Source organism: Chlamydotis macqueenii, chromosome 1 (genome assembly GCF_036417535.1).
Source record: "Chlamydotis macqueenii isolate bChlMac1 chromosome 1, bChlMac1.mat, whole genome shotgun sequence".
Classification (NCBI taxonomy): Eukaryota; Metazoa; Chordata; class Aves; order Otidiformes; family Otididae; genus Chlamydotis; species Chlamydotis macqueenii.
This window is the reverse complement of record NC_141556.1, coordinates 193602353-193615375: the sequence shown is the minus strand read 5'-3', so window position 1 is coordinate 193615375 and position 13023 is coordinate 193602353. Positions and strand designations below refer to the sequence as shown.

The following is a 13023-nucleotide window of genomic DNA, read 5'->3' as shown; positions in this document are numbered from 1 at the left end:
TTTTTTTTGTCAGATTTCCTTCTGATAAATTTACCTTCAATATTTAGAAGTGAAATTGGCACCTACTTTAGTAAGCGTTAACAAATCTTCTATAGCCAGTTGCTGGCAAAAACAGTACAACTTGGCCTTACTCATTTTTCCCCCCCTTTAAATCAGATCATGTGTATTATGATTAACTTTGAAAACCACAGTTTCCAACTGAATGTGATGAAACTGAAAGACTGACAAATCAATAATATTTTCTCTATGCAACAATGAATTAATCAAGTTTGTGCCTCGTGCCTCTCATTCACTTGCTGGAGCAGCCTGCAGCAAACAAACTCTGAGGTGCCTGGTGGATACGATGACATTTTCTTCCAGCTTTTATGCTCAAATGGAGCAGATTATAACAACACTGGAAAACCTGAGTGTGAATGGTTTTAGACAGTGACAATTAACCAACTATGTTGTATTTTTAGGAATACAAACTAGCTCACCTAAGGGCTTGTTAAGACTGGCTTATATTAATCTATGGTGAAAATTATAATAATAATGACTTTTTTATTTCTTTCCTACATTTAATGATCAGTAGTAGAATTTTACGGGATTCACTAATCCATATAAAATCAACATAATATCAAATTCAAACTATGCAGTTGCTGCCACTGTTTATGCCAGCAAATGATAATTTACAGGTGTTCAGATGTTTGCAAATAAACTTAATTGAAAACTGTAAATCACCATATACTCAAAATGCGTATCGGCATCCCAAGACAACAGAGGGAATTGAAGATGAGCAGCCTTCTGCAACTGAAAGCTTTTTTCCAGCCGACAAACAGGAAAAGCCAGTGACTCAGCTCACTCTGATTTCATAACAACCCTGTGCATTAAGTAAATGAATATTTCATATTTACCTAAAGTGAGCATATGTAGTGTTCCATGTACAAATAAATTACATGGACTTGTTGTAAACAGCCCTAGTATCACTCAGAGAGATGCCAACCAAGGAAAACAGATTGAAAAGGTGAGGAAAATGACAGTGGCAAACCAGAAGGTGAACAAAGTATGTAGCAGGAATCTTGCTAACATTTTGCCTTTTATTAAAATCAAATTAGTTTAATATGAGGATTATAAATGGAACAAACAGGCGGCCTTGCCACCCCGAAGTCATCATATAGATCAGAAATTATTTGCCTGGAGCAAGCAGGAGCTTAAGCTAACATGGAAATCATGTAGAGAATAAAAAAAGGAAAGAAACCAAGAGAGAAAGGCTCCTCATTAGTCCGTGTACCTCCCTGACATGGCTGCCATGCTGTGGGTACAACAGCCAACAAAACCCAGGCAACTCCAGGCTCACCACAGTCCATAAGGTTGCTGCATGTTCTGCGTGCCCAAGGTCCTCCCAGGCTCTGAATGCCTGGAAGCCTTCAGGCCGTGGGGAAGAAGGAAGAGGGCACGCTGGCAATAAGCATGTGAATGAGTGGTTTCCAAGGCATGTGGTGGCTGCTCTCTTCTCCTTCTCTGCAGAGCACTTGCCTGCATGGAAGCCCACATCATGCCTGACTCCCAAGCAATCTCCTCCACAATGTCACCCTTCACCTGAAGATGGTCTCCAAGAGTCTCCAACTGGACAAAGACCAAGATTTGGAGAGAAGTTAATGGGTAGATCCATGCGCCTCTTGAAACAACCTTTCAATCCGGGCAGTCACCTGAACCTTGGCTGGTTCTGGACCAAGGGCAGGCAGAGGAGGCACACAGCTAACACCGCCCTCCTTTTGGGGAGGATGACATAAAGGAAACCTCTCCCTGTCCTGCCACAGTCACCTCTGCCCCTCCCTCTGGGCTTGGGGTTTTCAATCCCAATGTGGAGGGCTCTTTTGCCAAAGAGCTGGCACAGATAAAGACTACCAAACCATGAAACATCCTCATAAAATGGGCAACTGCTGAAGTTTATGCAGGCTGGTTTAAAAAATAAAGGGGAAAAAAAAAAAAAAAAAAGAGTATCAAATCGAAAGAAAGCAAAGCAGGTAAGAACAAAGCCCATGATGAAGTCATGGAAATGGAAAGATCTCATCTCAGTCAGTGACCAAGGAGACCAGAAGAGTTAGGACTTGTACCACTGATTTCCATGAAGAGTCACCAGACGTGTCTTTTTTTTTTTTTTTTTTTTTTTTTTAATGAATGCTGCTGACAAAAACACTCACATATTGAATTGTATTTCCCTAGTGACTTTTGTTTCTGTACAATGGATATGTGCAATGCTTATTCTTCTGGGTTTTATGCTTTTTTGCAGGGACAGTTATGTAACTCTCTGAAACTCCTCTCTGCAAAATGAACAAAGGTTTTCAAATAGCATTGAGTTGTACACAGGGAGTATTTTCTGGTAGCAGATGCAGTTCACCTGAACTGTATCTTTTTAAGTCAGATGCATTCCCTTTGAATACGTAACTTCTTTCTCTATGCAATTCTTCACCATACTCTTATAATTTCATAAATCTCTGAACAGTTTAAAGTTAGTTGGTATAGATACGCATAATATTTTTTTAGCCCTGACTCATTAATTCCACCATATTTTAGCTTTAATGTAAGTGGTCTGTCTGAGTTTTTGTTCATGACTCATGTAATGAAATAGCTGATGATTTAAAAAAATTCTGTTTATTTACTGAAACTATTCTCCAAACTATAGAGAAAACAGAAGTAGTCAAATGTGCCCCTCCAAACAAGTTTAACGTTTTTCCATGAGAAAAATGGCATTGTCTTACAAAGAAGAATGAAACATCTTCACTTAGCAGGGTACTGCACACACGGCAATTCCTTTGCTGGAAGAACGAAGTACACTAGCCGGCACAATATGAAGTATCATTCTTTCTGAATTTGATAATCATAGAATCACAGAATATCAGGTTGGAAGGGACTGCAAGGATCATTTGGTCCAACCTTATAACCATCTTATTTCCCTCTATCTATCACAGCCTCCTTTCAATATTTAAATATTTTGGGTAGGATGGCATAAAGCAGAAATATAAAATCATTAACAGTTCAAAATAAGCTCCTAAATATTTAGGTGCAGGTAACATTGACATGTATCTCTCTGACACAAAATCATCCACAAAAACCGCACCAAAACTTCTCACTGGTGTGAAGTGTTGAGTTTCTACCAAATTAACGTGGTGCTGGAAGTGTTCTATAAGCAACCAAAACAAACAAAAAATCCTAGAAACTACATCATGCTCACACGACACACCATCAACCTGTACAGTAAACAGATTAAAAAACCAAACAGAGAAAAATAGGTCTTGCAGGAGTCTCAAAAGATACCCTGTCCATCTGCCTACCTCAAAGCAGAACCAATTCTGCTGTAACCATTCCTGATAAAGGCTGGTTTAACACATTCTGAAACACTTTCTGAAAGTGGGGAATACACAACCACCTCCCAAGCAATCTATGTCAGTGCCGGATCGCTCTAAAGTATTTTTTCCTAAAATTTGCAACTAATCTCCTTTGTTCCTCCTGCACTATTTCCTTCCTCTTCGTAGATGTGGTTTGCGTGTATCTTATTTTTCTCTTCCTTCAGTCTTTTTTCCCCATCGTAAACAACCCCATTTTATTTACCAATAATGCTTTCAAGACCTGTAATGAATCATGTCATTCTCCCCATGACTCTCTTCACGTGCTCCTTGCTATTCTTGAAGCGCAATGTCCAAAACAGGATCCAGTGCTCCAGCTGTGCACACTTACAGACTGATCATTTCCTCTGGTCTTCCACTGCAAATTTTAAAGCCATTAATAACCCTCTCCCCCTTCCTGCCCCCAATTTCTACTGCTACACAAACTGGCCTCCCAAACATGTAAGGAACATGCAACGCAAGCCCGTGCACTGCTCACCTGTTTTTGAGATGTGCCGCCAGGTCACATCGCTGCATGACTTCCTGACACACGGAAGAGAAGGGGCACAAAACAAAGAGCTTGTCTAACAGTTTATGAACAAGAATGCTGGATTTTTTGCAGAGTTTAAAATGGAGTCTTTTTCGATCCAGCGGGCAGAAATCCTTCTCCTGCAGAAAGTTCCTTAGGCACTTGTAGCAGAAAGTGTGTCCACAGGGAGTATCCAATGGCTGCAACAAGGGCTGAAGGCAAATGTGGCACACCAAGTCATCGTCCACTTCGTTCTGGTAGTTGTAGAGGTGGTTCTCCCTTGTCCAGTGCTGCTGGCCACACTCGAAGCACAGCGGGTTCAAGGAGGCGTTCTGCTCCACTGAAGCCATGTCATCGCCTGTAGTCCCCATTGTATGGCTACGAAGGCTGAGGGATCCTCCTCCTCATAGGATGGGGTTGCTTGCACAGAGCTCAGAGGGAAGCGACTTCTTTCAGGGCAAATTTTGCTCTTCAGTCAAGTGTCATTTCCTGCAACAAATAAAGAAATAAAAATTATTCATTTTACATGAATTATGAAAGTTCTTTGCAGAATTTTTGACCTCTGGGTTTACCAAAACACAACAGCTAGACAGATTAAGAGAATATTCCTGATTTCCATAAATTTGTCATAGAAGAGAGCAACAACAACAAAAAAATCTTTAAGTACAATTCCTTTTACAACATAAACATCTTACAGCTTCATAACAGCTGCTGCACTGCACAGCTTTCACCTGCAAGATGACCAGTTTGTGACAGCAAGGACACCGCATTATGCAATGTCACACTAGAAGCGTGCAACTAGCGTCTAGCACAAAAATACCCTATTGTGGAATAACAGTTACATGACCAAGTAATTAAATGTGTTCTTTAATATGAGATTATGATTTTAATCTAGTCCTACTCTCTTTTTTTTTATTTTTACTATTAATGCAGAGTATTACATATAAAAGGTCTAAATACATTGCATTAAAAAGAACAGCAACAAACTGCTTACCCTGTTCTTTCCATTAGTAACATCCCATATATGCCACCACTTACCTGCCTGTTTTCTCTGTGGGTTGCTACACAGTAAGAGGGACCCAATATGCCACATTTGATTTAGTACAAAGGCCAGTAACAAAAATACGGAATAAACTAATCATATGAAGCTACTAGTTCCAAGCAACTAACCTGTTTTGCTTTTCAGCTAACAAAATCACAGCATACCCAATGTGACGATAATCACGTCAGTCAAAGGACTGTAGGTCTGTCACTCTAGGATTTTTTTTCTAAACTTTGTAAGTTATTAAACTTTGCCCCTTTTAAAATAGCTGCCTGGTCAGGAAACTGAGCAGCCATCAGTCTGCAATTTCAAACACTAAATCCTTACCCCTCCCAACCTTATTTACCCTGCTCTCCCTTACAAAATCACATTGCTTGACACTCGTAACAGGATGATTTAGAAAACAAAACACATTTTCTCACATTCTTAAGAGACCTCCTCATTCGTTAGCTTTGCTAAATGTTCTCATCGGTGGGGAAAAAAAGAAAAATCAAATTTGAGCAATGCTTACTTTGTGCATTCTTTATTGCAATTCTGCAAGCCACACTCATGACAGACACATACCGTATTCTAGCAGAGTAGTAACAAGCATACGGAGAAATGAAAACTGCTAGTCTAGGTACCAGCCCATAATCTTTATTTTTAGCTGCTGATATGTATCCATAAATACATTCTGAAATTCATGTGGAACACATGCATTTCACCATGCTGCACATTTAAGAGAATCCCTGTTTTGGTTTTTGCCCCTTAACCTCACAGAGCCAAGCACAAGACTTAGAGCACATTTTACAAGGATTATTATATCCTTTGACGCAAAAAGGATTAAATAGTAATTTGTAATCCAGGCTTCTATTCTGCCATGGAAATTGATGCTCATCATTGCCCTGCCTCATAGTAGATAATGTGCACCTTCTGGAAAGGATTTCACGAGGAAAGAGCATAGCGGTTCTTTGTTACTGGAGACTAAGAATGCAAAATGAGACCCCAAAAGAGATTACTCAAAAACCAGTCTTAAACGTATTATGTAAGAGTTCAAAGACTGGAGAGCAGATAAGGAGAGCCATGCACAGGGCCCTCGTGCTCAAACCGCAGCGCTCTCACTCTGCATTCATGCTGCTGGATTAATGTGGAAGGGATGAGACCCATCTAAAGGCTGTTCTTTATGTAATGCAAAATAAACCAGATAGATGTTCTAGAAAAACAGTGCATTGATTTGTGACTTTACCAAATTATTTTGCTGCTGAGGGCACCAGGAGAGGAACGTGTGGCGCATGTCGTATTGCACTTGGGGGTACCAGCAACACCAACGGGCAGGGCAGAGGAAAGGGACATGCAGAACAGACAGAAACAGTCATTTTAAGAGTGTGCTGCCCAAATGCTAGACCCACTCCTACTACTGACTATGACCAAGACTCTTCCTCCTTCTCCAAGTCACCAAGGTCCCAAAAGAAAGGAGCAAGTCCTACATTAGCAAGGCTACAGAAAAATCCAAGGACCATCATGTGCACTGCAGTTACGGAACTCAGGTTATGGACCCTGACACTGAGCACCCTGAATTCACCTTCTTGAAGGCTTCTACTAGCATTTCTATCCTTTGAAATCTATGTGACTCACATGGTGGTCTGCTACAGAGCACCAGGCACTGTCATACAGTAAATATACTCACGAGGTATTCTGAACACATACTTGCTACGGTCAAAGATATCTGCATTTCTCTTTCAGAAGGTTGTAATTAAATCCTTTTGTGTGTTAAGAACTTTTTAAAATAGCTTACTATAAATTTTGAACAAAAAGTAAAAGAAGAAAAGTTATTGAGTGATCAGGCTTTCACTGCCATGTTTCACATTTTCATGATGAGCCTTCTTTTTTAGGAAAGGTATATCCAGACATCTATTTACTGAAAATATATGTATTACTGAAAATACATCTGTTTACTGAAATCACAAGAGTTTGTCCTCAGTGAAACACAGGCAGTGACTCCCTATTGCCCACCACTGAAGGAGGTGAGCAGACAGGCCTGTTCCTACCACTGCCCCATCCCAGTGCCTTAACGCTGCTGGGGCAGGGACAAGTGCCCTTGGCTGTGCTTTGCTGGGAGGTGCCACTTCATGCCAGGGGCAGGCTGTTTCTGCAGGCTGCTGACATTGCCTCTAGCCACCTCTCAGTGCCATCAACGCCCTCTTAGCTTAAACTACCAATAAATACCATACAAACTAACTCCACCACCGTTTTCGCAGCTGACATGATCCTCCCTGCCACCAGCTCTCTGCTGGCAGTGCTACAGGAGAAATAGTGGATTATAACATGAATATTCAAAAAAAAAAAAATCCAAACCCAAACCTACTACCCCTCGCTTGAAAAGACCCCATCAAGATTTCTTCACTTTTGCACTGCTGTAACGCATTTGGGGCAAGCCTGTTCCACGGCTGAGGAATCAGTCACCAGGAGTTGTATTGATTACATACCACAGCTGCCTAATTATCAATTCCAAGACTTTTTACAGCCTATTCCCAGTGGAAATTATTCACTGATTTACAAAATACACAAGCACAGTATTTGTGGTCCAAGCAACAACTGGGATAGCAGGTAGGGTCTAAATAACACTGATGTAAAGAATTATATCCCCAAAATCCATAATACCAGAGCACTGCCATTTATAACGCCCTACTTCAACTCTCTTTATGCATCCCTTGTGTTATTTGCTGTATCTCTTATCAATGCAGATCACCAGCTCCATAGGATGGTATCAGCTCAGGAAAGCTGCAAATAGGAAAAATAGTCAGAATCACAAAAAATATAAAGAGACTGAAAGAGCCAGCCAGGCTTGTTATTCAAGTCACATAATTCCCTAGGAAATAATTCTCCCAGGACTCCATTACAAGAGCCAAACAGTGCAGGTGGTGCCCTGCTATCAGTTTTAAATCACAATCCACTTGGGAACTGAGCAAGACTGGACAACCAACTGTGCAATTTTTTATTTTATTTTTTAAGTAGAGTGTGCATGAGAGCTATTTTAAACTGAAAAAGACAGCCTTATCCTTAGGCCTCCTCTAGTTCTGACTTATTGATTCAACTAACATTCTTTGGAGAAGCCTGACACATTTTTAGAAAAGCATGAGATGTCAGGCTTTATACCTACATCAGATTTCATGACTTTTATTTCTTCTGTCTGAATGGGCACTATAAAAAAAACAAACCACAAGCAAACTGGAATTGTAGCAATAACTTAGCCTTTTTACTACAGTTGTCTTTTTTTACACAAGACACAAATAATTAACACTAGTTTCAGATTGGAGTTAATGGAAATATGTATTTTGCAACAAATGCTCTCAGAGATTTTAGTAATTTATTGCTAAATTCCCTCATTAAAATCCTGGAGATTTAAAGCCCATTAACTGGCTGTTCAAAATTTTACAACAATCTGACTATATCCCAGAAACAAACAACTAAGGAAAATACCCGTCTTACCATCTAATCCCTCTAAAAATTATTTTTTATATATCATAATCTCCTATTTTGTTTACTACTCCATGCAGTATCCTCAACCAAAAGCAAAGGTCAAAAGAACACCCTTTGATGATGGCATCCCTCTTCTTTTGCTGGACTCTGGTGCCTCTGTATCCTAAAACAGCTGGGATGCAGATCTCTCAGTTCTGTGGCTAACAGCTTTCTACGCCAGAACAGATGACATCTCACTGAAATGCACCTAACCACTGAATCCATCCAACTGCAAGTGAGAAAATGTCCACCTGTATTTCCTCTCAATTCAATGCCAGCAGGTGCTGGTTGCTGCTTCTCACCCCAGAGAGCTCAACATTTTGAGCAGCACAGGGATGCCTCAGCATATCCCTTTCTTATCCCTCCGTGATGGGGAATGGGAGGGTACAGAAAGAAGCTATAACAGATATGGTGAAGGTTTCATATAACCCTAAACTCAGGCAGTCCTTTCCTGGTCAGTCAGATTTGTACCTGTAAGGCAACACATATCGATCAATAACTACAAACAACAGCGCGATCATCACCCTGGATTTCAGGAGAAGCTGCCTTAATTCTAAAATGTTACAGGATTTCTGAAGTCTGTTCTCCATGGCCATGGCATGAAGGTAGTGAGGAAGGATCTCAGACCAGATGTTGATGTGGCATCATTGCTGCAAAGGCAATGGGTCACAGGCGATGGTCTTCCTTCCCCACCTCCGTGGTGTGGGTTTTTACATACTAAATCCTAAAGGAGATGTGCAGGCCTGCTCCCCTTGCTGCGTATTTCTAGAGTACTGCATTCTTCCAGGCTGTGAAATGAAACGCTGCTTAAATCTGGTGAATAAGGAGTGTTTGGGAAAATTAACAGGACTGTAAATTGTGTTCGGTATTTGTGGAGTGCTGCGTTTCCGTGGCAACGAGGGGCTATGGGCTTTAATTACCGCTGCGCGACATTAAGGGCCCTCACTGCAAGGTGGCTTGTGCGAGACACGCGGCTGTGGGGGAACTGGCAGGAGGGATGTCTGCGCCGTCCTCTGCCTCGCAGAGGTTTGGGGGGTCCAAGCACCCATCGCACCAGGGAACAAAGAGATGTAAAGAAATGGGAAAACGAGGGGAAGACCAAGACCATTCGACCTTAGGAGAGAAGATAGATGATGCCCAACTGCCAAAACCAGCACCTCAAACTCAGAGATGCTTGACATCAGGGAGGAAAGAGAGGGACGCAGTGCCTGGAGACAAAACAAGTGTCCAGAAGGTTTTGCTCAAACACACGAAGATCATCCTGCAGTCATTTTCTACAGCACAAATGGAATGGCTTCTATTTTGGGACCAGGAGATTAAAATAGCTTTACTTTAGTCAAATCGGTCTTGAATGAGACAGGGAAGATGAGGATTGTGACCCTAGGAGGTCTCTGCAACGAAATATCCACTCTTTACAGCAAATACAGAGCTACATCTGATAAATCATCTCAGAATAGAAGAAAAGGAGACAAGAGTATGAATCTTTAACAAAGACGCATCTACATATTAAACTTTGCATATTCCTACTGGACCTGAGGGGCACTGGAAAAGGAAGAAGACACACAAACCAAGCTAGATGAGAGTCGCCCAGGTTTGGGTGGTCAGGTCACTCTCCTGGCCCACAGGAAGCCTGAAGCCCTCAGAGAAGAAAGGACTTGAACTTGCACCCTCTCTCCTCTGCAGGCACGGAGCCACTGCTGCCCACCTTACCCGAAATCTCGCTCACAACTATTTGCCCTTCTCTGCTAGCCTGTTTCACAAGAGGGATGGTGGCCGCCTTTACAATTTTGAAGATCCATTTTCTGTGGCTACATTCAATTTTCTGCAAAGTGGAAAGAGAAGGGTCTGTTTCTGGGAGCTAAACCTGCTTAGCGTCAGAAGCCATCCCACTGCAGAAATCACCGAATGCTGGACAGGTGCCTGCGGCCTCGAGATGCTGCTAGGTCTCCAAACAACCGAGCAGGTTTGTAACTTTTAGACCTGAGCATATAAAAAAAAATTCTCCATGAAACCTCCTTCAGGCTCCTAAACCCCTCCTGGGATTTTGCAGCAGTGAAAGAAAAGATTTTAAAAAAGAAGGAAAGTAAAATGACAGTGAAAATAACCCACACTTACCTGCCGGTAGAGCCAAAGACAAATTTCCTTCTTAGTGCAAAGAACATAACAAAAGCAGCATCCCATTACCACTTTTGTAATGCGTGGGCTTTTATATCCAGTGGGAGCAAAAAAAGTACCCCAACAGTCAAAAAACCATGGCAAGGAAACAATTAGCAAGGCTTTCTTCTCAGTGACGAAGCAGAAGAGAAAGGCAAGAAAGAGTAAAACATTTGCTTATCCGCCATGGTTATTTTCTGCAGTGCAATCTGTCCACCAGCCCTTGCCATATGTGCCACTCTTTTCTGTTTGGAGAGATGAAGGCAGCAGAAAGCTGTCCATCAAGATGCTAAACCTTCTGGAAAGCCCTCCCCTGAGCACTTTGCCCTGAAACAGGGACTTTTGTGGATGAACAGAAAACACTTAACTAGATTAAACGTAGCTGGTTCCTGGGTATGCACAGAGAGAATTTGATTTGATTAATTCAAATTCTAAGGAGCTGAAGCGGTTCAAAGAAAATAAAGGAGGAGGCGGTGCGCTATGTTCCCTTTTTCTGCTCTTCTGTATAAACAGCCCACATCCCTACAGGTGCGCATGGAGAAAATTCAGGGAGACAACACTTGGAATCATCACAAAATGGCCTTGATAACAGAGAGAAGCTGGGGGTAGAGGGGTGGAAAGAAGGGTATAACAACTTTCTGGGTAGTTAAATCACAGGACTAACTATTTTCAGAGAGAAACACCAGCCCCAACTCTTCCTTAGGGCATATGCCACCTTGTGTAACGTGTTACAGCTGGTTTTCCCCATCAACCAGAACCCGAAAGCTATTTTGAAAGGTAAACTACGCTGTTAGTAAGAAGTTCTTTAACTCAGAGACACCATGAAAAAAATGAACCTGCTCCCTACTAAGCTAACAAAAAAAGAACAATCTCTCTGAAAACAAGGATTTCTAAGATCTGTGCAAGACTGAGCCAAGAGGACATGCTTTAGAGTCAGCTGAGAGAAACAATAAGCCAAATGCTGTCCTTCCTCGGCATGAAAGCAGGCAGAGTCCTCTGCAGGAGCATCGGCTGCGAGGAACCCATGACAACCTATGCCCAGAGGAAGAAACCTGAAAGTATGGGAGAAAGAGAGCAGAGGATGGTCTAGACAAGGTTTGTGGCTTCAGCCTCCAGCCTCAACCTGCCAAACAGCACCCTGGCAGCTCAGGAGCATCACTTGAAGAGCTAAGGCAGTCCCCGAAGCCAGTCTGCCTAGCCTGGAGACTGCTTATTTTCTCCCTAATGAAAGAAAACAAATATCATCCCATCAGGACTCTCCAAAAAATAAGACAATAAAAAGCCTTCTTAAGTCCACGGTCAAAAGTGTGTTTAACTCGGGCTACCTACACACAGGCCAAATTAGCCAGGAGACGCGAGTTACTGATGAGCAGGGGTACCACAGGCAGAGTAGCTGGTTCACCTGCAAAACTACCCCCTTGGTCTGCAGCCCAGCACAACCAGGGAAAGCTGGCAAGCAGGTGACTTGTCCTGAAAACACTGCTGTGCCTGAGCAGTCCCTACCCTGGGGATGCCACCCGCTAGCTGTCTCTTGAATTAACTCCACGATAAAGGCACGTTCTTTGATTCCGAACACCTCAGAGTGATAACTGCACCTCGAAGATGCATAGTGGTGCACCTATTAGTTCTGTTGAAGGCATTTCACTTTGCTGTTGTACATAACTTAATTTCCACTTAATTTCCAGGGAGAACTTCCCTTCTGATCCACTTTAAAAGGTTATTTTCAGAGCCAGCTGCCTGACCCAGCTTTGAGCAGACAGGAAAGGCCGAGCAAGACCTGTCCTCATGCTCTTATATTGATACAGAATACCCCCATATTATTTTGTAGGATACTTGTCAGAAAATAAAAAAAACACTTTACATTGAGATCTTCTGCTTATGCTCCCTGTACATGTACTGTACCTCAGGTAGACATACTCTGTACATATATACTGAAGATAAATGGATCCACAGATCATCAGAATTTATGTAACAAGAACATGTTAGATCTAGAAGCTGTAGTCTTAAATATACAAATACTGTCTTAAATAAAAAACATTTACATATTTTGTATGTAAACAGGTCTTTACATAAACAGTAGACTAGTACTTGATCCAGGGCGGCCAGACAGGATTCAGAGAGGGAAGTGGACATTGAGTTGATTATGTAAAGTCAAGTCTGGTTATACAGATTTGACAGAAACAAAGAATATGGAAGCAAAGACAACATTGCATTTGTTTTCAGTCTCACTGTAGGAATCATATATTCTCCACTTCAGCCCTTGTCATTCCACAGCCACCAAGAAAGGGTGGACACAACATTCATTGACTTTAAAAAAAACAAATGAAAAAATCCCAAACATTTTTCCTAAAACATTTATCCCCTAACCATGTTTGTCAGCTGTTTATTGCAATTACTTCTCCTTTTAGCTTATCTGACTGCATGTTAAATCTATA

At 41.7% G+C, this 13023-nt stretch overlaps 1 protein-coding gene across 3 annotated transcripts in view; it reads right to left on the bottom strand.

Moving 5' to 3' along the window:
- LNX2 (ligand of numb-protein X 2) overlaps positions 1–13023 on the bottom strand; it is a 59058-nt gene that overhangs the window by 23604 nt on the left and 22431 nt on the right. For all 3 annotated transcript variants that reach the window (XM_086739474.1, XM_086739475.1, XM_086739476.1), the window contains exon 2: positions 3865–4383. In XM_086739474.1, the coding sequence (XP_086595600.1) occupies positions 3865–4265 (401 nt within the window). In that variant the 5' untranslated portion in view covers positions 4266–4383. The remainder of the gene's footprint in view (positions 1–3864; positions 4384–13023) is intronic.